We start from the raw sequence: 23,828 nt of genomic DNA, 5'->3' as shown, positions 1-23,828 counted from the left end.
CAGCAGAGATGGGGCTTCCTTTGTGTTCTAAGCCAACTATGGACAAGGTAACCACACTGGATGGGACAGAAATTGCTTCCGGACCATTAACCCAGTGCACAGCCAGGGTAACCTTGCTGTGTCAGGACGGACATCGGGAGTCTATTTCATTCAATCTCATCAAGGCATCTCAGTTCAGGCTAATGCTAGGGATGCCATGGTTGGTTGCTCACAACCCTTTGATAGACTGGCGGGCATGAAAATTAGCCTTCCCCGGTGACTGCTCCCCTGCCTGCTATTACCAAGAGGAGAAACCTGACGTCTGTATCCCCATGACTCCAGGAGCGACAGTATCAACCCTTGGAGCAACTAATACCTTCTCAAGTGAATACCATGATTTCCAGGATGTTTTCCGAAAGGACCAAGCCAATACATTGTCGCCGCACAGGCACTATGACTGTCAGATCGACCTTGTTCCTGGTGCACAAATCCCTTGCGGCAGGATCTACGCTCTCACAGAACCAGACAACCTTCATTTGAAATCATATTTAGACCAGTACCTTGCAAACGGATTTATCCGTCCTTCAAAGTCCCCCGCAGCAAGTCCTGTGGTCTTCGTACCGAAAAAGGAAGGAGACTTGAGAACCTGTATTGACTACCGCGCATTGAACCAGATGACTGAAGAACCGCTACCCCTTGCCACTTATCCCTGAGATGCCCAGATTTATACCATATTGGACCTTCGAGGAGCGTACCACCTAGTCCTAGTCAGAAAAGGAGATGAATGGAAAATCGCCTTCCGTACTAAGTACGGCTTGTTTGCATATCAAGTCATGCCCTTCGGGTTATGCAACGCTCAGGCGGCATTCCAATATTTCATGAATGACGTCTTAAGGGAGATAATTGATGTGTGCGCCTTAGTGTACATAGACCACATCTTAGTATAGTTTTGCAAAGGTAGCGGGCGCCCCTCTCTCGAAAGAACAGACTTGATAACCTGTTCAGTGGTTATTAACCACTTGAGAGTTCGCAGCCACTGCTTTTACTCACTGTGCCTTTCACAGATGGGAAATATCCATTTGCATATCAGTCTTTGTCCTGCCCTGGGGCAGTCCAGCACCGAAATGCAATGGCAATTCCAACCTGAACGAGAGTACCACCAGCAACCCCATACACGTGTTTCACCCTTGTTGGGGATCATCAGTGAGGTGAAGCTGATGCCTCTCTAAGCACAGTGAGAGGGAGACCACGTCTGGTTGCCCCCAGCAACCCGGCACACGGATTGGGACACCACCTAAGCCCATACTTGTTCACAGAGAACCAGAATTCGAAGTCAAAGATATCTTGGGCTCTAAATACTCTAGGATCAAGCTATATTATCTCGTTGATTGGAAAGGATTTGGACAACAAGATAGATGTGAGAATATCCACGGACCACGTCTAATCAGGAAATTCCATCGGAACTTCCCAACCAAACCTGGGCCAGACAGAAGGAACGCCATGAGAGGGGCCTTAGGGGGTAGTTCTGTCACGACCCTCGCCCAAAACCCCCTCTGGCAAACCCATTGGCCAGGTGGAGTCAGGACTCAGGCCTCTAGAGCCTGGAATCCTCTTCAAAAGCTCTCATGGGGCCAGTCCTGGCGCTTATGGCGCCAGGCTCATACACCATGAACAACAATGTGCTTGGGAACTACTTTATTGTATTGTCAGCCAACATGGAGGCATCCACATAGCTTGGTACCTAAGAACCAAGCTATGCTGTCTAGTGTTTTGGGTGTGGCAGGCCTGGAACTACTTTCCCTGTTACTACTTTACCTGGGCTATATAAACCACACCCTGACTGCAGAAGATGCTTTGTGTTACTTTGCAGCTTGCAACGTGACGCTCACAGTGTCCAGCTATTCCCTCGAACCTCAGAGAAGCAGAACCTGCAAGGAGACAAAAGGAACATCATTAGCAGCAGCATCTTACCTGCAGTCTTCATCTTTAAACACTCGCAGCTACTGAGAACAGCTTCCTCGAATCTGCACGCCTCTCGGACAAAACGACCTGAAAGAGGAAGATAGAGGCAACATTAAGAACTGCTCAAGAGGCTTACCTGGCTGGTCGCCTCTCGGCTGGCACCACTCCGGACATTCCACTCGCGCTGAAGAACACCACGACCTACAAGGAAGGAAAACACAGGTTAGCAAAGGCAAGACTTTGCAGCGCTGCGCATAGCGCTTACTTACCGCATCATAGAGCTCTTAATGCGCCATCATTTACCAGCAGGGCTCAACCAAGCCAGTTCGCCGCGCAGAAGCTCCGCATACCTAAGGGAGAAAAAGACATTTTAAACAACAAAACTAAAGAACAGCAATACAACCTACCTGAACAATATCAAACGGGCCGGCGTCAGTGAAGTAACTGGACTGCACTCGCCCATGAAAGACAACGCGCCCCTGCAAAGAAGGCAGGACGGAGAGCATGCCTAATTCTACCACAAGGTGAGGAGAGGGTGCCAGAGGGACTGAAAGCATACGTGGTGGAGGGAGGATACTTACCCCAGTCGGTCAGTCTTGAACATAGTCCTCCTGTATTTTCAGGCAGAACTTTCCCCGCAGACCACATCAGGGCAAAGCTGAGAAGCATACCAGCGAGTAACCCAGCTGTGGATACCAGGTGAGTGTAACAGGCTGCTTTCTTCTCGTTATGTAGCGTTTTTAGCATAGGCATAAACCAAGAGTTGATCTGGGCTACTGGCTTGACTTTGCATATAACTAGAGGAGTGAGGCTCTCAATGGTGGTCAGGACTGTATGGTTGTAGTGTTCTACCAAGGTAGAGAGATTGTCATTGTCTGTCAGGTCATGATCCAGAATAGGCTGCAGTAATGGGATGATATTTGAAGCTGTAATGTTGCATTTGTGTCAGGATAGGGTGGCTAGGGCGACCATTGGGTGGTGGATGGGCCCTGATATTTGGGTTATGTTGAAGATAATAATGTGGTGGTCCGACCATGGTGTTGGAAGTTATGAGTTCCGCTATCCAGTCCAGGGTCCGGCCCTTGATATGTGTGGGATTTTTAATTTGATGTGTGAGGCCTAGCTCTGAGATGGTGTTTGCAGTGGGTGTGGCATTTATGTCTTTGGGGTCATTCGAACCTAAGTTGAAGTCTCCCATGAGGAGTGTTTGGGTGTTAGGTTTGGTGCTAGTTGTCAGCAACTGGGATACATATTCTCCAAATGAAAGTAGTGGACCAGGTTGTCTGTAAATCAAGTGAATGCTGAGTGAAGCTGTAGGTGACCTAATCTGTTTCCCTGAAGGATGTTCGCCCGAAGGGAAAGTTGTATTGGGGATTTCACAAATGCTGATTGAATTTTTGGCTACGATAGCTACTTTGGTAGTTCTAAAAATATTGTAACTCTCTGGGATAGCTAGCGTGAGGGCCGGACCTGAGTCTGCATGAAGCCATGATTTAGTAATGGCAATAAAGTCTAGATTTTTGGTCTTAAGGTCCGCAATCTCTAGGGCATGTGCCGGTAAGGACCTTGCATTGCTGAGCGCTCCCAGGATCTCAAGTAGTTTTTTTATTGCTATTGTTTAACGTTTGAGAACTGGTATGTAAGCTGTGTGAGGGGGTATCCGCTGCATGAGGAATAGGTTTATATATGCATTTTTTCTTCATGGCATTGAGTGGTTTAGCCGGTGTGTTCCTGGAAAGTCTGACATTCCTACTGCTCAGTGAACATGGCTGAAGGCCAGCTGCCATCTGACAGGTGGTAGGGACAGCCGTAGTGTTAGAGAGGTTGGACGGTTAACTCCTAAACTGGAGACTGCTGGCGAATGGTGTATCGGGTGAAGGGAGGAAACGAGTGGGAGGGATAGACCTGGAGTCTGGGAGTGTGCTAGATAGTGCGATGTGGATCAGATTGTCATTCCCAGATGGCTTGAGATTAGACAGATCGGTCGCATGTTTATGGTGGTGCATGATGCTGTGGGCAGCTACAAGAATAGTGTGAGCCTCCGTTGATGGACGCGATGTGGCACGGTTATTTCAGACAAGGTATGCAGTACTGTTTTAGGAGTTAGTTTGCAGAGGTTGATAACCTAGCTGCGTAGACAAAAGTCAATCAAGTGGCTAATCAGTGATGCAGAGTTAGGGCGATGGTGTCAGCGTCAAAAGCACTTGGATGCAGTGGTGCATCCGCTATGCTGAAATATTCAATGTACTGTCTAAGTTAGAGATAATGGCAGACATGTACCAGCATAATTAGGGCAGGCAGTTAGACAAGATCGGTGATAGCGCTTCGATGCAGTGGTGCAACTATTTATTTATTTGAATTTAGTACTTACTGAGCTACACGCAGAGGAACAGGAGCACCTGTATGTGGTTCTTGGTTAAATTGAACTTTTTGCTAGGCAGGTGAGCAGGTGCTGAAATAAACAATGTAATGTCTAAACACAATTGACAAAATGCTAGTGGCAATGTACAGTTGGAGATAATGGCAGACATGTACCAGCATAATTAGGGCAGGCAGTGAGGCAAGATCAGCGATATTGCTTAGTAGTAGTGTTGCAACTACTATGCTGAAATATGCAATATACTGTCTAGACAAAATGCTAGTGGCTATGCACAGTTCGATATAATGGCAGACATGTACCAACATGTTATGACAGCAGTGCGACCAAAGCCGGTCTTAACACTAACTGATGGAGCCGTTTTTTGTGAGGTACGGTATTGGTGCTGTGCACAGTTACGCTGGCAGTAAGCGGGATCAGAACAGTCGGAATTATGATGCGTGTGAAGGCGACACTGGTTTCCAAGCACTGCGGTACGGGAGGGTCTGTGAGGCAAGGTGGCATGAGCCATGGGGCGCAACAAGTTAAATTGGGTTAACTCAGCATAGAGAGGACTTGCGTCATTACAACTTGGCTCTCCGTAATAGGGTACAGCAAAAGAACTTACCAGGATGTTCTCTGTGAGTTCACTGCACTAGTAGGGTGGCGACTTGTTCAGACTTGGACAGGCTCGGACATGAGCCTTTGTTATCCAGCCTTCATTGGGCAGGCCGGCTATCGCCTCCCGGTGTGCTGGATTGGTTGATGTAGCTCGCCCAATCAGCTTACACCGGCTGGATTGAGGTGTTATTTCCATGCACCCATATGGAGACGGCCATCTTAGGGCAGTTCCAGAAAGCGTTGCCTCAATGAAGTCTCGTTAGGCAGTGAGCCAATTTTGAAAAGCAGGTGGATTTGCGATTCTTTTTTGTAATGTACTGATGGAATTACAGCGATTTAACTGCACTATATTAAGAATGTGGACAAAGAAATCTAGATGACAGCAGATGCTGTAGTAAGAGCCCACAGGCTTGCCTGAAGCTGTCTTAGTTACACGTTGCTCCAGCAGGGGGATCCTGCTTCACAATAACATCTGATCAGGCTCAGACAGGAGCCTTTGTTGTCCGGCCTTCCTTGGGCAGGCCGACTATCGTCTCCCGGCGTGCCGGACTGGTTGATGTACAGCTGCTCGCCCAATCAGCTTACACCTGATGGATTGAAGTGTTACTTCCATGCCACCATGTGTTGTATGAACATTTGTTACATTTGAACTTGTGGAAGGGAGACCCTATCACCTTCATCTGGTGTGACCTGTGATATCTGTAACTCTACAGAAGGTAACTTCAGACCTTTAGTCTTTATTGCAAAGAGGTTACATTGGAACTGTGTTGAACTTGAAACAGAATTCTAGAGGAACTTAAAATTGCCACTTTGTGAACATTTACTTTGGAACACTGACATCTTGGTTGAGAGCATATTCCCCACTAGTTTTGTTGTAGTTTTGAGGACAAGCATAGCTTTGAGACACATACTTTTTGCTTTGGACTATTTGACATAGACTTTCCTTAGATTTTTTTAGGCAGGGAAATCCCGCCCTAGCATATGGTTAGTTAGGCTTAACACCATCCTGATCATTAATAAAGTTTGGTTTAAAATGTTGTTGTTGTCTTGTCATCTCTCTCGATATCATGCCCGTCTCACACTGTACAATCATGTTCAATGAGTTTGCTTACCTGATTTTCCTGTTTGCTATCACTTCCGCTAGGTAGGTGAGTGACCTCTGTGTAACATTTGTAAAGCTACTGTATGGGCTTCTCTGCACACGTTTTCCAAGTATTAGTGCTTGGATTCCTTGGCTGGTCAGGTGGATCGCTTTGCCCATCCAGTCCTCCAGAGATTCCTGGTGGTTTCTCGCCGTCCTGCCTGTTTCTCCTACTACTGTGGGAGCCTCTCTAAAAGGAGTAACCTCGGAGAGGAAGGACTAATTAATCAAAGAATACATTCCTTACAGGTCAGTCATTTGTTCTTCTTGAGATTCTTCACACACATTTTGGAGAAATGGTCACATGGATTTGAGAGAAAGTGCATGTTACTCACCATAGTGACTTATGTTCTATTGTTTGGCAACAGCCTTACCGGTTACAACCCTCTCTTCAACTGCACTCTATAAAAGACATAATAGCTAATAAAGGGGAAAAGTTAATTACTGAGGGAGTGGGAAGTTTGCAGGCTAAGCAGGAGGAAAACTGTTCATGCCTGCTGGGTTAATTTGTCACAATGCCAATACACAGGTGAACAATTTTTCCCATCCTGACTACCAGGATACTGACAATCCCACATTTCATGGGGCAGTGGAGGGGATTAGGACAACAATAGTAATTGTAGTAGTAAGTACATTTTCTTTGTGAAACATTTAAATGTTTGTTTTTCTATTTTGTATTATTCTGCACGTAAAACTTATTACTTACCTTTGCAGAGTGATTCCCGCTTCACTGAAGAGTTTGTTTCCCACTTGGAGTTGGAGTTGGAACAATCTCGATTACGCGAGACTGAGACACTGGGGGCACTCAAGGAGATGCAGGATAAGGTCCTTGACATGGAGAAGGTAGGGCAAAGAACATGTGTCTTTAATATCACCAAACGTGACAATGCACCATCGTTTTTTTATTTTGATTTTAGTTAGCACATCTGAAAACATTATCACTCTATAAAAATGCTTGTCATAACTAGTCCCTGATTTACTTTAGCACAATGCATAAATTCCGTAGTCCTGTAAATTCGTGGGATATAATGCTGCCAAATGTAGACATACAAATACAATAAAATTCAGGTATTAATCAATTTTACTTCTCCTGACATAGTTTCACTGCCAACAGAACATTAAGAATTGGTTCACTAGATCTAATGAAGTCATGTTTTCTTTACTATTTAGTCTTTCCAATAAGAGAAATGTGTCCATCTTCATCAGCAATTCTTGCATTACTTTGTGATAATGAGCATTTTTGCAACAATAGAAGACAAAAAATGTTGCATCCAGCCTACACCGTATGGAATCTTTGGACAAAGTACTTGGGATGAGAAGTCAAAATGATATAACAAAGGAGGAGATTCTAGGGTACATTCACAGGCTGCAACTAGCGAAGTCAACCAAACCTAATGGGCTCCCGGTGGAGTTCAGGAGATGTGTGTGTGGGATAAAGTAAGCAAACCCCTGCTAGAAATGTTCCCGTAGAGTCGGGAGAAAGGGGTACTTGCAGATAACCTGAGGACAGCCAATATCATGGTCATTCATACGAAAAGGGAGGGAAACCTCTGTGTGAATGCCCCTCATATCGGCCAATCTCGTTGAATGTGGAAGCCAAAATTCTGGCAAAGGTCCTAGCAAATAGATTGCTCCCATTGATAGGTGGGTTAATTCACTATGGCCAGTGTGGCTGGGATGGGTGCCGTTGCTCTATACGCGACCAATGACCCGGGTACATGTTCTGCATGTTCCCGCTACAAAGGTCACCCGACAGGGATGCCCACTATCACCCCTGCTCTTCCTCATGGCGATTGAGTCATTAGCAGAGATTATTAGGGAGGACCAGTTAGTCTGTGGTTTTAAGTGTCCCAGGGATTGGGAGGACAAGATTTCCCTATATGCGGACGATCTCCTGGTCTAACTGGGGGAACCAGAGAGGTCAGGCCCAAGAATCATTGAGATGCTGCTGGAGTTTTGGTGGTACTCTGGACTTCAAGTAAATTGGCATAAGTCTGTGGTCATGCCAGTCAGGGGTGGGATGGAAGCAGTGCTGGTGGACTGTCCCCTCTGGTTCAATGCGGATGGGTTCAAATACTTGGGTATACAAGTACATCGTGATATGGGGAAATGTATGGAGAGTAATCTTAATCCAGTGGTCAGCAGATTATAAGAGGATGCCAAACACTGGTTTACACTGCCAGTAGCACTATTAGGGAGGATTCATTTGTTGATGATGCTGGCACTTCCACGGTTACTGTACGTATTGCAAAACACTCCAGTGGGGATAACAAATGGGCAATTTGACATGATTCGACCTTCATCAGGGAAGTTATATGGGGCAACAAAAGCCCTTTCACAGCCCCGACCACTTCGACAAGATCTGTATGGGAAGGGGGGGGGTTGGAGTACCTGACATTAGGAAGTACTACTGGGTAGGCTACTTAATAGTAGCAAATTAATGGATGTTTGGGGTAAGGAACCTCTCACACATAAGACTGGAGTTGGACTCCATGCAAGGTGCTGACCCGCTGCAAATACTATGCGAGTCTGGGCTGGCAGTGCCCCCACTGCCTCCTCAGCACCTGCCCGGCAGGGACCAGTGCAAATATGAGACGATACCACAAGAGCGAAGGGCTGGCAGAGAAAAATCGCCAGAGTGCAACCGCTGTGGGACAACCCAGGACTGAAGGAACTCTGTAAACTGGGGAATCAAATGTGTTGAATCAGGTGTCACTAAGGTAGGCGATGTGATTGAGCAAAATGATCTAATGGCTTCCAGGAAATTAGACAAATATGGTCTTGGCCCAGGTGTGGCATACATTCCCTACATGGTCCGAGATTATTAACGTCGCTTGTATTGGACCTCAGACTAACAGTGACTTAAGACTTTTTTTGCAAAGATTTTTCCTTCATGTACTCGCCAGGCTTCCAAGTGATATAGTCTGAGCTCTTGCGAAGTGGCCTCTGAAGTGGCCTGTTACGCCTGGTGACTCTGCTGCTCTGCTGCTCCTTCCTTCACCTACGTTGATACATTTCACAGATGTATTCCAGATGTATTCCCTGATTTACTACGGCACATACACGCCCACTCCAGCAAACCTATTCATTTAAACACACGCGTGCGCGCGCACGCGCACCCTTGTGGGGTGGGGCGTTCTGTGGATATTGAAGATTTGTTCTACATCGTTTAAGTGAGTGAATATTCGTTGGTTGTACTTGAAATAAAAATCATTGTAGTGTCTAGAGATTGCGCTTTTTGTTTTCTCAAAGTGTTTGAACCTGCTTTTCCTGTTGTTGTTGTTACTATCCCTGCTGTTCACTCTGTACTCATTGTAAGAATGACGCGCAAAAACTTAAATTTAAAAAAGGATGCTGTAGTTGAATATCCAGCACTTATGACACATCGTATGAGTGTAGCGCGAGCGGCGGCTTTGCCGCTGCCAGGTTCTTCTGATATGGACGATGACCTTATTGAATATACCCAACAATATTCAATCATTCACGCCGATCCAGTGAGTCCAATTGCTGCTGCCAAACAAGTAGAGATTTTAGAAATCTTGCAATCCCTGTTCGGCGAGGAGCGCTTCAACGATTTGCCTAAAAATTCAAATGTAGATCCTGTGAGTGTCAAACTGATTACATTCTTGAACACCAGTTACCTTTTCCTAAATGCACCTCCTATTTTTAGTACTGGTGAGGACACGTTACTGGGTCTTTCACAACACCTAGAACCAACGACCAGGTATTTAGACGTGCACAGACACACTATGCTCAATTTGAACAAAGCTTGTGCTTAGAAAGCTCCCAACCTAAATTTCAACATTTTGATTCTTGCCGAAATAAAAGAACACACTAGAATCCTAAATGAAATCATGCTCATATTAACAGCAATGCTGGAGATGTGTGGTAAAATTATTGCAAACGTGCAGCTTGCTAATAATAGTTGTAGTATTCCAGCACATCATGCATATGAAGCATTTGTTAATAATGAGACTACGCCAGAAACTTTAGTATCCAGAGTCGATATTAAAAAAAGGAAAAGAAAACAAGACGTAGACAAGCACTTGCTCTGAAAACTTCCAACGCATCATCCCGCAAGTTGCTGGGAAATCTGAACTCGCGTGAAGTAATGACGGAATCTCTCAACGATAAGGATGTAATCCTTGTTTCTGCAATCCCTCCCCAAAGCCCGGAGGGCAGTGGCATATTGAAACTAAATACACTGATGAGAAGGCACCATTCAGTTATCCAAGGCGCTTAAAAATAAAGAAACATCTGGAAGGATAGACAAACATCTGAAATCCATTGAGTAGGGTGTGCTGGATATATTTGACATCTTTAAAAATCCTGCTGTTATTTCCCGTAACAACACACCAACATAAGCGGGTCCCGCATTTGTCAAGGAAATTCAATCTTTCAGAAACAATGACATGACTGAACTTAATTCTCCCTTAAAAAAGTTAAACATTGCGATCAGCCCCAATGGAGCCACCAATAGAATTAAGCACCAAGGTCCAACAGTTTCATCTATGGCAGAAGATAGGCTTGCCATAAAAAGAAAGGAAGACCCAAAGGTTGATGTGTTGCAAAAAAGGCAGTCTAATAAAAAGCTACTGAACAACGGTTGCTCAGATTGAAAAAATTGTGTTTTAGACGAAGAACTGTTTGTTTCAGATGACGGCAATGCTGGCCCACTTTTGAAGAAGGGCTTTTCCGAGGACGCAGTCCGTTCACTCATCGAAAGTATACTGAATAAAAAAATTGTAGATGCCAAACAAGGGATCAGATCCAGTCTGGCCCAGTCAAAACCGATGTCGCCACAAATGCAAGTAATATGCACTCTAGCACTTTAGCGCTAATGATGTGGCTCCCAACTTGACCATTTACGGTTATCCAGTCCATCCAGCAATTCAAATCAATGATGAATCGAATCAAGTATTCAACAGTGAAAGGGAGACATACAAAAGACCAGAACATGATACATTTGCTATAATTAGCAACAAAGAGTTGGCTTATAGTTTGAGACCACCAGTGTATCCTAATGAGCCTAGTTTAATACTGTACTATGTCTTCGTAGATGGTGGACTAGATCACTAAATAGACTATATATACTTAATCTATTTGCTGACATTGCTGAAATAAGCCTAATCAATTCTGCCGATATAAAGTTGGTAGACTTCATTCACCATTTTAGAAGAGTCAATTGAGCAATTAAAATCGGTAGGAAAACCCGTTTAGCGAAGAAAGGTTATACAGCCTTGTTTCTTAACACTCAAGTGGTTGCTCACACTTAGTTCCTAACAACAAAGTCTTTAAAGTTCTAGAACAATTTTGATTTTATCTTCATACAAGAATCATGGGCTAGAGGTCAACTGTTGTGGGATGGCTTCATTGTCCTATGTTTGCCAGCTAAATGCGGCGTTTGGGGACATCCTAAAGGTGGCTTGGTTCTTGCATATTGCAGGGACTCTTCAATCCTTATGGAATCCGAATTGCAAATTATGGATTGCACCATTACAGCCACCTTTCAAGTAAGAACCAAAAGCTGTATAGTTCACATAATGCTAATAAATACATATTGGAATGCGGCTGAACATATTGATAATCAGCTGGTTAAATTGTTTGATAATTTAAATTCCAGGATAAACAATTGGCTTGATGGAAATCCCAAGGGATTTATTTATCTGACAGTACATCCAACATCACATAGTGACCACGGGTTATAGGTCAAATTCTCAAATGCATTTGATCGAATGACAATATGCTCGAGTCAATTTGACCGAAAAAAAGGGTGAAATAATTATTATTATTTTAACCCCCTGTTTTTGGTGTTAAAACACCTTTTTTTACCTATACTAGAGCAAAAAAAAGTTGTACTTTTTTAAAAAAATATTCAACCTTTTTGTTTTTGGTCAAATTGACTCCAGCATTTTGTCATTCGATCAAATGCATTCGAACATTTGACCGGACACGGCGACCACGCATGCTCTCCATCAATATAGCATGGTCCAAAAAAGCCAACACGGACATGTTGTATGTTGAGAGGTTTGAGGTTAATACTACTGGCACACGGGTCAAATGCAATCCTCTAAAAACGGAAAAATTCAATAACTTAATGTTACATAACTTTAACTCGTATTAATTCGAAACTAAAACAGACATATATTCTACTATAAAATGTAACGATCATGTTGGAAAGACGATACACAGATTCGGCACAAAGAAGTCGCACGAGATTATTCAGAATAATATACATAAACATGCATTTGACCTTGAGATTAAACAACAAAAAGCCCAGTAGAAACAAGATAAAAATTAATCAATGCAGACAAGTTTATAAAAATTGGATAATTCCTTACTGTTCTGCTTTGCAACAAAGTGATGGAGAAGATATGTTAAATGCAATGAAAGGTCAAAACTCACATAATCTTTGGTCTATATAAACAGCACTGAAATCTCCCAAACTCAATCACGAATCCCATAGATTCAAAATTATGGATAAAGTACTTTGAAGAACTATATAAGAGATCTGATTCAGAATCTTTTGCAATGCAACGGCATCAAGCTACATGGCAGTTGGATATTTCCGTAGCCAATATAACAAGACATTTAATAAGGGCTAAATCGCTGTTGGGGAGAATTCTCTCTTTAGGCTGAATTTCCTAACCTAGTGAGTCCCCCAGCAGCTTTGCTGGATTTCTGGAGTTTGTTTTTTTTCTCCTGCCAAGAGTGAGACTCTTTTTTTCTCCCACTCTTGGGCATGATTTATGGTGTTCCTTTGACTGTTAATGTGTTTTATGGGCTCTGGGGTCCTTTACTCCATAGGGTCTCATGTGTTTTTACTATGTGTGTTACACAGCACCCTCCGTGAGACTCCATACCCTGGGACTGACTACTGTCTCCCAGGGCATGTAAAGTCACCATTGGCTTTACTAGTCCCAAATTATTAACAGAAACCAGTACAAACCATCATATTGTGGATGTACTGGTCGGGGCAATTTGATTGCCCCGGGGTCTGTTAATCGAGGGGGCACGTCTCCGTCCACCCTGATCGAGTTTTGGCTGGTGGCAGTGGATACTACTTTTTATATTTGACCGCGAATATATCCCTATGGGATATATCCCAATTTCCCGTTGTTCGAGGCTACCAACTTTAATTATTTAATTCTCATAGCCTCGAACATACCGCCGGTTTATTTATTTAATATTAATTCGCCGGTTGGTATTTTTTGCCAGGACTCGATTCTAAAATGGCGTTTGTGTTCTCTTCTGTGACTCCAACCCAAGTCGAGCCCTTTGTTCCACTTTTTGGCGGGCTTCTCCACACAAGCCTCCAAAAGTGGTGCCACTCTGTCTGGGTACTACAGGGGGTGAGGGAGGGGGTTTAGTCACCCTGGACTGAGTTACCTTGGTAACTCAAGTCGCACTCTTGTGTCATTGGCCCAAGTGGTGAGCCAGCCGGCTCACCACTTAGCATGTTTGATTGACAGCTCGGCGGAGTGAATGGGGGTGTGCTGCATAAAAGCAGGGCTTTGGGGACTGGAACTTCAGATGTCGCCACAGGACCTGAGAATCCAACGAGGGAGAAGCTGAGCTGACCTACCACAACGACACCACCGGTGGAGCCCTGAGGAACCGACTCAGCACTTCCCGACGACAGAGAAGCGCTCCCAGCTGGAGAGGCTTCTTCCCCTGACTGGTGGGCACAACCAGTTTACCTTCTTCTCTTCGCACCCCAGACCGGCTTGTGGTCGAATTGCCCGTGCCAAGCACTCTGGCAATCGGATAGCCACTTACCACTGGCCCGCAAATCAAAGGACCGCTCCTTTTACCTGAGAAACTCCGCCGCTGGTTTCTTCCCTGGCAGTGCAATGGACTCCTGTCTTCCTCCCCGACGAGATCCTCTCTTCCCCCGGACGAAGCACCAACTTGCATCCGCTGCCAGGAACAACTGCCCCCGCTGGAGTATTCTCACCACTTTAAGGTACCTATCCGCCAGGCCTCCCTTTCTAAAGATTGCTACAAGGTAATAATAACCCCTTAACCTTCTGGACTGGGCTGGCCGCCTTGACCTTCTAACTGGTCCCTTTCTTTGGTCCAACTCCTTTTTGAACCGTTTCAAGACTTTTGTGCACTAACCGTGTGACCTTGGACACATTTCGTTTGATCCTCTTAAAGTGGATCCAGCCTATTGAACACTAACTTCACGGTTTTACTTTGCCTTCCTCTCTTGTTGTGTTCTTGTAAAAGTGTTGGGACCTGTTTCAATTTATTCTCTGCCTTTCTCTCCCTTTTAAAAACAAATTATTAGAGTGCCATCTGTGTTAAGCGCTCACCACTGTCTGAAAATAAGTGGGGCTTTACTTAAGACTTGTCTAATATTCTTCTGAGGGAGTGTATATCTTTTAGTGACCGTGTTTTTGAATTGCTTACTTTTAGTGCCTGTGTGTTTTTCTAGATGTGGTTTTAAATAAATAATTATATCTCTTTTACACCAAGCCCTGGTCAGTGTTTACTTGTTCTACTGTGTTCTTTTGACCTATTGTGAATACTCTGTATACTGCCTAACTCTTCTTGAGGGAAGTCTGACTGCTCAGCCACAGCTACCAAGTGAATCTGTGTGGTACAGACTGCTACCAAGTGGGTTTACTGCCAAACACATGTAGTCTTAAATCTTTTGCAGTGGTCCCAGAGGGAACTGCACAGGTTTCTGCCTAACGATCGCCAAATAACCTGTCATTTGTAACCTTTAAACAGAACATAAATCTTTGGGCACGGTTACTTTATTTTCTCTTTAGCGATATAATTAGAAGTAAGAGTGTCCCAGATTCATGGAATACATCTTATATTTTGCTAATTTTCAAGAAGGGCAACCACTTATGCCCGATGAACTATCTGCTTATATCCCTTATGAATGTATTGTCAAAGATCTTCGCTGCAATATTATTAGAGAAATTGAATTCATGGATTGATGGGAAAGAAATTTTAGACTACAGACAGATAGGACTCAGGAAAGCGTTGGGAACTGATGTGGGCAGCCTATTGGTGACACAGTTGCAGAGTAACTCATGGGTGAAGGGTCAACCTCCCCTTTATATTGCCTCAATGGACCTTACGATGGCATTCGACAAGGTTGATAGACCTATCCTATGGAGAAAGCTAATTGAACTCGAGATAGATAAGGGTCTATTGGAACTCCTAATACATCTGTACTGAAACGGTGATGAGAGTTAGATTAAATAACAAATGTTTACTGTCAAATGAAATTACAACCCATAATGGACTCAAAACAAGGGTGCAAACGTGCCGCTACCCTTTTTAATTTGTACTTTTCTGCAGCTGGCAAAACACTAGATGAGGTCTAATTGTCCCTAAAATTGGTTCAATGAAGGTAAAGTGGGCCGCATATGCCGATGACTTTTTACTTCTTGATTGCACCAAAATTGGTCTCCAAAGAATTATCAACACTTTTGAGATCTTCATAGCAGACAGGAAACTGCAAATAAACACGGCAAAAACTGTAATATTCTACACATGTCCAGGCCTCAAAAGAATTTCGAAACATGCCTGGCTCTGTGGAGGGTTAAGGATTAAACATCAACATGATTTTTGTTATCTAGGATACTCATTTTCAAGTTCACGGTTTCTCATCTTTACAGAAATTGCTTAAGGATGAAAGCCACTGATGCAGTTAATCAATTAAAAGCGATAGAGTGAAAATATGGACGATTTACGTTGGCTCCCTGTATCCAATACTATTGTATGAAAGTAATTCCTCGTCTCTTATGGCTTAGAGTTCTTTTCTGAAGCTCTATCACCCTACTTAAAGATCTTAGAAGCTATAGTATGGAGGAATGTTTGGAAGAAAAAACAAAAGTCCGTACCTATGGAATCCATTCATTATAAACTTGGCCTACAATCATTAAAACGTCTTATGCAATGTAAAAAGCTATCTTTGTTAAGAAAATACTTAATAAGTGTAAGTGATGTAAAAACTATGTATTACCAACTAGGTCAGGAAAAAAAGGGCAATTTATGTGTTCGCTCAAAAATGAAGCCGAAATAATAAAAAATTTGGGGCTTTCCACAATTAATCTTATCAAAAATCCTGCAAAGGTAAAAAAAACTTGTGAAGGCTTTCGATTGGGTAGAAAATAACGCAGTAATTTTAAATTCTAAATTGTATTTTCAAATTGTCTCATTCTGGAAGTGGTACCCAGTCCCTGAAACATATACAGTAAAATATCCTTCATGCTGTTTAGGAATAGCACAATGCGATTTCGATTTTAAGGTTTTAAATACACAAGAGATTATAAACATCCATGCACATGATTCTGTTGACCCCAAATACTGCCGGCATTGTCAAACTGTTGGCGAGAATGAGACACTGATTCATTTGTTATTAATATGCCCCATTTGATGTTAGAAAGAATTGAATACTTTATGCAATTTGTAAACAACATCTAAAATGTTAATAGAGAAAAATTGTGGTACGAAATTGCTACATGGAAAGTGATATCATTGGAAATAGAGTGAATGCATTTCTAAAAAATATTTGTAATTTAGAATAACATGTACTATCAAATTGTCTGAATAATTGTGTTGGATGAAGGTGTATTCATTGTATTGTATTTATTGAATTTAAGGAAGTTGTCATATCGATGTTTTAGACATTTTTGTAAATTTTTAAATAAACCAAAAACAAAAAAAACAACAATAAATACATTTTAAAAAGCATACATTGGCATATGTTTGGCACATGCAATGACAGCACAGTTTGGAGGAAACTCAACCTTCCGGAACAAAGCCCCTTAGAAATTAATCTGTTCACTGAGGCACTGCAAAAGAAATGGATATCTACATTATACCAGGCCATCAACAATTTTTCGGCTTCTCCATGGACACAGCTAAAGGAGAAATGGGAAAGAGATCTCGGCCCCCTAGAAAGCGAGGACTGGCTAAAGGAAATGGTGGCAGCAAGGGAGGTTAACATCCTCACAGATTAGGTTGATCCAATATAAGATTTTGCACAGGGTGTACTATTCAGGTGATAGGCTGCACAGGTTGGGTAGAGATGAGACTGACACGTGTCTTAAGTGTGGGGGGGCAGCGGGCACCTTTTTCTGCTCTAGGAGTGCCGGTTGATTTTGGCTCTGTGGGACAAAGTCCTTGGCAAAATGACTGGGATTCTAGGCCGAACAGTCCCCAAGGACCCCAAAATGTTGCTCTTACACACCAGTGGCGAATATGAGCTGACTAGATGGGAAAGGTAATTTGATTTCAATTGGGTTATCGAAGTAGGGGAAATGCCTGAAAATATGGGGGAAATGGTAGGAAGTCATGGGGTAATGGGAAGAGTCGGGATCCCTGGAATGGTTCAGTTATTGATCACCCGAAGTGTGATTATGAATTGCGGTGGGAGATTAGCTGGAGCGGTTCAGAGAGGGAGGATAGTGGGGGATCCACACTGTCCTAGTTGCGAATGTTTGGGTTACGACTGCGACACTGTTGCACCAATTGGCACCCACTGTAGAATATTTGGGACTCATTCATCACCATAATCCTTCCTGGACAATGCCTATTCCTATTTCTGTCTTTAATTTCCATTTGCCAGACTTTGGTACTTCCTTATTTAATTTCACAATCTACATATCACATAATGGACCTAGTGGCAGTTCTCATGTCCTGGCTATTCCTATGCAGCAGTCTTGGAACACAATCCCCAGAAGCCTTAGAGATCAGTGCTGCTTTCACTTTTCCAGCACTAGAGAGGAAGGAGGCAGATTACCTTCAGGTGTGCTGCTAAGGAGCCTGCTTCAGCACAGGGCAGGTCAGTATTTAAGCAGCCCTGCTACTCTGCCTACACGCCCCTGCCTTCTGCCCTGCACCTCTGTGCTTTCTGCTCTGCAGCCCTGCTCCCCGCTTCTTACAGTCTTCTGTTCCCCATCTGGAGCCACCTGCTCTCTACCACCTATTATCTTGTTCCTTGCATGCAGTTATTTGTTACATGCCCAGAGTCCTTGTTACCTGGCTTTAGCTTCCAAGTTTCCAGTCCTGAGTTTCGTTATCTGTCTGCAGTCTTGACCTTCTTATTCCAGTCCAGAGTGACCGCTCCTTGAATTCCTTGTTACAAGTCTGTAGTTCAGTCTTATTTTCCTAGTCCAGAGTTTCAGTCCGGAGTTTTCTTGTTCCTGGTCTGTAGTTCAGTCTGCTGTTCCTAGATTCCTTTCCTTAGTTTCTAGTCTGCAGTTCCAGACTCCTGTACCATTGCACTTGCAATATTTTCTTCTTGCTTTTCCTCTTTCAATCTTGGCCTCTGTCCTGAAGTAAGCATACTTTGGCTTCCTATTCTTCCCTGGATAATTCTTTTACTGTTCTTGTGCTTGTGTAATTCCTTTGTTCACAGTTTGGCTGCTGGATTTCCCAGCAGGCTATCTCTGCCCCTTTCCTTTGTTGCGTTTCAGTCTTGTACCGTCTGCCATGTTGTTATTAGTGTGATGGTTCCTGCTTCAAGAGGCGATCATTGTTCATTTCCTGCTGGACCCGTACAGGCTTCAGTCTTGCGAGTACTGTTTTCTTGATTGTGCCTTAGGGTCTTAAAGCGCAGACACCCACTCATGCTTCATGTTGCATTAAGAGTAGAGCCCCGTAACCGTAACCAGCTCAGAAGGTTAGAGTTTCACCAGACCATGTGGGAAACTCTTCCCCCATTCCATGTACACCTTAAGTGGGAACCTAAAGTGTTTGTCTTACTTATGCTCCCTGACCCTTTCTGTTCACTGCCTTTGTTGTCTATCTGTAGTACTTGCCTATCCGTTCTTGTCTGCAGGATTCCTTACACTCCTGTTATAAGATCAGGAGTGATAGGGGGATCAACACTTCTGCTGCAGAAACACGTGTATAACCTGCAGGTGACATGCTCCATTTCCAGTACCATTGATCGGTGTATCAAGTACCTGATTAGGTTATTTAAACCTAGTGTGTAAGTCGGTGAACTTCACACCATTGTTATCACTCTGTAAGTGCTTAGAATTCTGCTGAGATCTATAGGAGTAGAGATCTTAATTCAGTGCATCTCATACCTTATATGTTTGATATATGCATTGGAAGGATGGTCTGCAATTGAAAGGGGTGTTAAGTAAGCATAAGAGATGGTGTGGAGGAAGGAAAAGAAGGGAGTTGAGTAGCAATGGAAAGAAGGACATGGCAGGTGAGAAAGAGTAGTGCTTGCAAGCATTTTTTGCCAATGTACGGGCAGGAAGAGGAAGAGGCGGTGCAGTTCACATGAAAAAAACAGAAATCACCACAGAATGATTCTTCATAGCAGTTAAGGGGATGTCCAAAATCCATCGGTCAGCAGGCACTAAAAGCCTTTTGGAAAAAATTAAGTGGAATTTCCAAAAAGGGTGCCGTGCCCTCAAGTGAACAATCTGCAACCGTTTAGACAAGTTACAAGAGGGTTTGGATATCCCAAATGAATAGCAAGAGGTGAGGTGAGGTGCATAACCAAAATTCCAAACATGTGATGCAATAAATCGTGGATATAATGCCCTCTACCTTTTGTCGGTTTCAGGTGCAACTGGGTATAGTTCCCTGGCCAAAGAGAATGAAAATGGAAACAAATCCAGAAACAGCCTGTTGTTGCCAGCAGGTAGCCCAAATGCACAATGCACTCCCTTGGGACTTAGTACCTTCAGCTCAATGCTAGTAGTTTTCTTTAAAACAATACAGTTTTAGCAACAAGACTTCAATTGACAAGATTTCAACATAAAATGTTTTAATACCAAACTCGAATGTTTCTGTCCAAGCAAAAATAAATAGGAACTTACCATTTCACATATCACTCTGTCATGCCAGAGAGTTATTTTAACATCTAGCATCTTTAACAATGACAGTTGATATAGAATGTACATCTGGGTAATAATGCCAACACTTTTCGAATAATGTGTCCATCTTCAAGGATTGCAAGCTGTCTTTTTTGCTAAATAAATTAAAGTTCATATGCTTCAATCAACTTACAAAATATAGCATGGTATTACTCTTTGATTCTCACATTTATCAATGTTCAACAACATATAAATGTCTGTCACTAACTTCTTAACTTCTCCTATTGTTAGCTTATGTGTGTGTCCACTTTGTCAAGCTACACTGGGCAAAAGGGTAATGTCACCTTCCTTCCATTAATATTAAAGGTGGCTATCCCCTCTTCACAATACCTACTATGTATAAGTTGCCTACTTCCCTGACACCAAGGCAGCAGACCAGAGAAACCGGTCGGGTGCCTTGTAATTATTTGTCTCGCTTGGTACACTTAACCCCCATAGATCTATCAGCCGCCTCAGATCGTTAGGGTCTCCCAGCTCTCATGGGTTTTTCAGCCCTCTTCGGTCTTTGGCTCCTTCACGCTTTCAAGTTCAACCCGGACGTCCAGGAATGCATATTGGACCACCCATTCGAGGGTGGCAACCTCTTTCATTCCACCACTGATGAGGAGGTAAATAAGAAGAAAAACAGTTCCCAAACTGCAAAGTCTTTATCCTCACGAAGGCCACACCCAAGGCATACACCCAGTCGCATCAACGCTCTGACAAGGGGCGGGTTTTTGGCATGTTCCGGGGCTTCCAGGAACAGAGTTAGAGAGAGCCTGACTGTTCGCTGTGTCAGCACTGGCGCAAACAGAAGAGGGGGCAGCGGGGGCAAGGGCTTCTTTCAGTCCCCCTCCTCTGCCCCACCTCCGAGGGGGAAAAAGGGAATGACGCGCCCCTTCGGATCCATGTGTTTCCAGTGGGGGACAGGCTTGCCCTTCACCCACAGTCCTGGTGTCAAAGATTCGCGGACCCCTGGATCCTATCGGAAGTGTCCATGGGTTACCGTCTACCGAATCCACCCTCTCCTCTATCCTTCACTCCCACAGATTGGGACAACAACTCTGTTTACGGAAATTCGATCGCTCTTTGAGAGCCAGGCAGTGGAAGAAGTTCCAGCCTCCCAGCGAGAATTCAAGATGGTTACGCTAGCGCTGATCGCGGACAAACTCTGCAGGGGAGACTGGATGTGCTCCATGGATCTGAAGGATGCGTATCTACATGTCCCAATTTGGCAGCCTCATCGGTCCTTTCTACGGTTAAGGATCATGGGCTTCCACTTCCAATACAAGGTTCCACCCTTCGGCCTAAACTCTGCCTCCAGGGTCTTTACCAGACTTATGAATGCAGTGACAGCCCTTCTCAGGGCCCAAGGTCACCATGTCTACCCATACCTGGATGACTGGCACATTAGGGTGAGATCCCCGAAGGCGGTTCTCCACACCACCTCCGCCCTTATGAACACAATCCACGAACTGGGATTTTCGATCAATCTCAAGAAGTGCTGCATCCTACGAAGAGCCTGACCTTTCTGGGCCTCATCTGGAACACGAGCTCCGAGAGAGTTTTCCCCTCAGAGGACAAGATCACGGCCATCAAGAGGGCCACAGGTCATTTTCTCAGCAGAGAGGTGACCTCAGCCTGGTGGTACCAGCATCTATTGGCTATCATGGCGGCTTTCCTACTGGCAGTACCTCACACGAGGCTCAAGATGAGGAGATTGCAGCTGCACTTCGCAGCCTCATGGAATCGGGAGCGGGGCTCCCAAGTGGAGCTTGCCAGCATTCCTCCCTTTTTCCACCAGGACCTCGTCTGGTGGTCCACGGACCACAACCTGTGGCCGGGCAGGCCCTTCCAGGAAAAAAAAACTGCAAGTCACCATTACCACGGATTCCTCCCTGGAACGATGGGGCAATTCACTGGACAACCACAGCGTCCATGGAGTCTCTCCTCTCCAGGAGCAGGAGGCCAATATCAATTGGCTGGAACTAAAATCTATCTGGCTCACTCTCAAAGCCTTTCTGTCGTTTATTGGGGGCAAGACGATCCTCATTCAAACTGACAATTCCACCAGCAGGTACTACATCAACAAGCAGGGTGGCACCAGATATCCCCCCCCTTTTGTGCAGCCTAGCGATGAGCTCAGAACATTAAAGCTAGGCTGTCGTCAGGCTGACCGTAAGTGGAGGGCCAACTACACAAACAATACTAGAGCTGTTTTTCATTGCGTTCTAACAACTTACCAAAAAGCAATTCTAGCCGCAAAAAAACCCCCACTTTGACAGTAAGATTGAGGATGCTGTCAATGAGCCTAAGGCGCTTTTTTGAGTTGGTGCTGTCCCTCTCTACTCCAACCAAGTCAGGCCCTTCTATTGAGCCCTCACAAGCTGTGTGTGAATCTCTCTCTTCCTTTTTTCAGTCCAAAATTGTAGCTATGTGTGAGGACATCAAAGCCAACTCGGATGTCGTGACTAAGCAATCCTTTCCTGATGTTCCTATCTCTAGTGTGTCATGGGCCTCTTTTCCTGAGGTCTCTGAGCAGGATATTCTGAAAGCTATTCATGGCCTCAAGTCGGCCTCTCCTGCAGATGCCATCCTCCTAGATGTGCTCAAAGCTATCTCTACTGATATCATTACTGAGATTACAATGGCAGTTAATGTATCTTTTCAAAAGGGGCTGATACCGAGGTCCCTGAAACACACTTGTGTGCTCCCCCTTTTGAAGCAGCCCTCTTTGGATCCTGTTGTCCTGGCTAACTTTCGACCCATCTCCCTTCTTCCACCCCTGATGGAAACTCTTGAGGAGCTGGTCTCTCCCCTCTTGTCATCTTTCATGGAATCCTCTGGTTACTTTGACATATTCCAGTCTGGCTTCCGCCCCGGGAGAGGCACTGAATCAGTTCTCAATTCCGTATTTGATGACCTTGCCCGCCTAGTAGATCAGGGTGGTGTGGGAGGCTTGCTCCCACTTGACCTCACAGCCGCGTTCGACACGGTTGATCATTCCACACTGATATCCCGTCTGTCGAGCGCTGGCCTGGGGGGCCAGGTGTTGAGCTGGTTTGCGGATTTCTTAACCGACCGATCCCAATCTGTTTTCTTACCTCCTTTCTGTTTGGAGTCTGTGACACTGTTCTGTGGAGTGCCGCAAAGATCTGCTCTATCTCCTATTCTTTTTAATATCTATATCCTTCCTCTTCTTATCCTATCTCACGGTTTTCAGTTCTATTCATACGCAGATGATACACAGATCTTGGTACGTTTTGGATCTCACTCGTCCTGACACTGTGGCCCGGCTCAGGAACTGTCTTGAGGACTTGGGTGCCAGGATGGCTACCAAATCTCTCAAACTTAATGGCAGTAAAACAGAGGTCCTGGTGGTCGGGACAAATAGCCCCCTTAACTCCTGAGAAATGTGGGGGTGAAGTTCTCATCCTCACTGATGACTGAGCAGGTGGGTGCAGTTTTCTAAAGCTGGCCACTTCAAACTGCGGACTCTGAGGAAGGTTCTTCCCTTCATCTCTGGTCATCTTCATGCCCCGGTGGTTCTTAGTACAGTGGATTATTGTAACTCACTGTACTTCGGCCAACCACAGTATCTACTTAATCGTATCCAAATGCTACAAAATGCAGCAGTTCGAGCAATACTGCGCCCTCCGGCGCGCACTCATATGGCTCCACTCCTGAAACAACTGCACTGGCTCCAATTATCTTTTCCGACTAATCGTTTCCGACTAAGATTGTGGGCCTCATTACGACCGTGGCGCTAATGGGTTAACGGCGCCGTAAAAGGCAGTGGCGCCGTTAACCCATTAGCGCCTTACTACAGGTCGGGTCCTGCAAAGGGACCTCGAACGGCTGGTCTAGACCAGCCGTTAAAGTAGGGACCCGCAAAGGGACCTTGGTGCTAAGTACGGTACCG

General features: G+C 44.5%; 1 protein-coding gene across 3 annotated transcripts in view; it reads left to right on the top strand.

The window, feature by feature from the left end:
• The window catches only part of EVI5L (ecotropic viral integration site 5 like), a 1,319,565-nt gene that overhangs the window by 1,176,859 nt on the left and 118,878 nt on the right, over positions 1-23,828 (top strand). For all 3 annotated transcript variants that reach the window (XM_069604001.1, XM_069604000.1, XM_069603999.1), the window contains one exon: positions 6,774-6,902. In XM_069604001.1, the coding sequence (XP_069460102.1) occupies positions 6,774-6,902 (129 nt within the window). The remainder of the gene's footprint in view (positions 1-6,773; positions 6,903-23,828) is intronic.

This window comes from Ambystoma mexicanum, chromosome 3q (assembly GCF_040938575.1).
Source record: "Ambystoma mexicanum isolate Mex_15411 chromosome 3q, UKY_AmexF1_1, whole genome shotgun sequence".
Classification (NCBI taxonomy): Eukaryota; Metazoa; Chordata; class Amphibia; order Caudata; family Ambystomatidae; genus Ambystoma; species Ambystoma mexicanum.
Note: the sequence above shows the minus strand (reverse complement) of the source record. Positions and strands in the feature narration are given on the sequence as shown.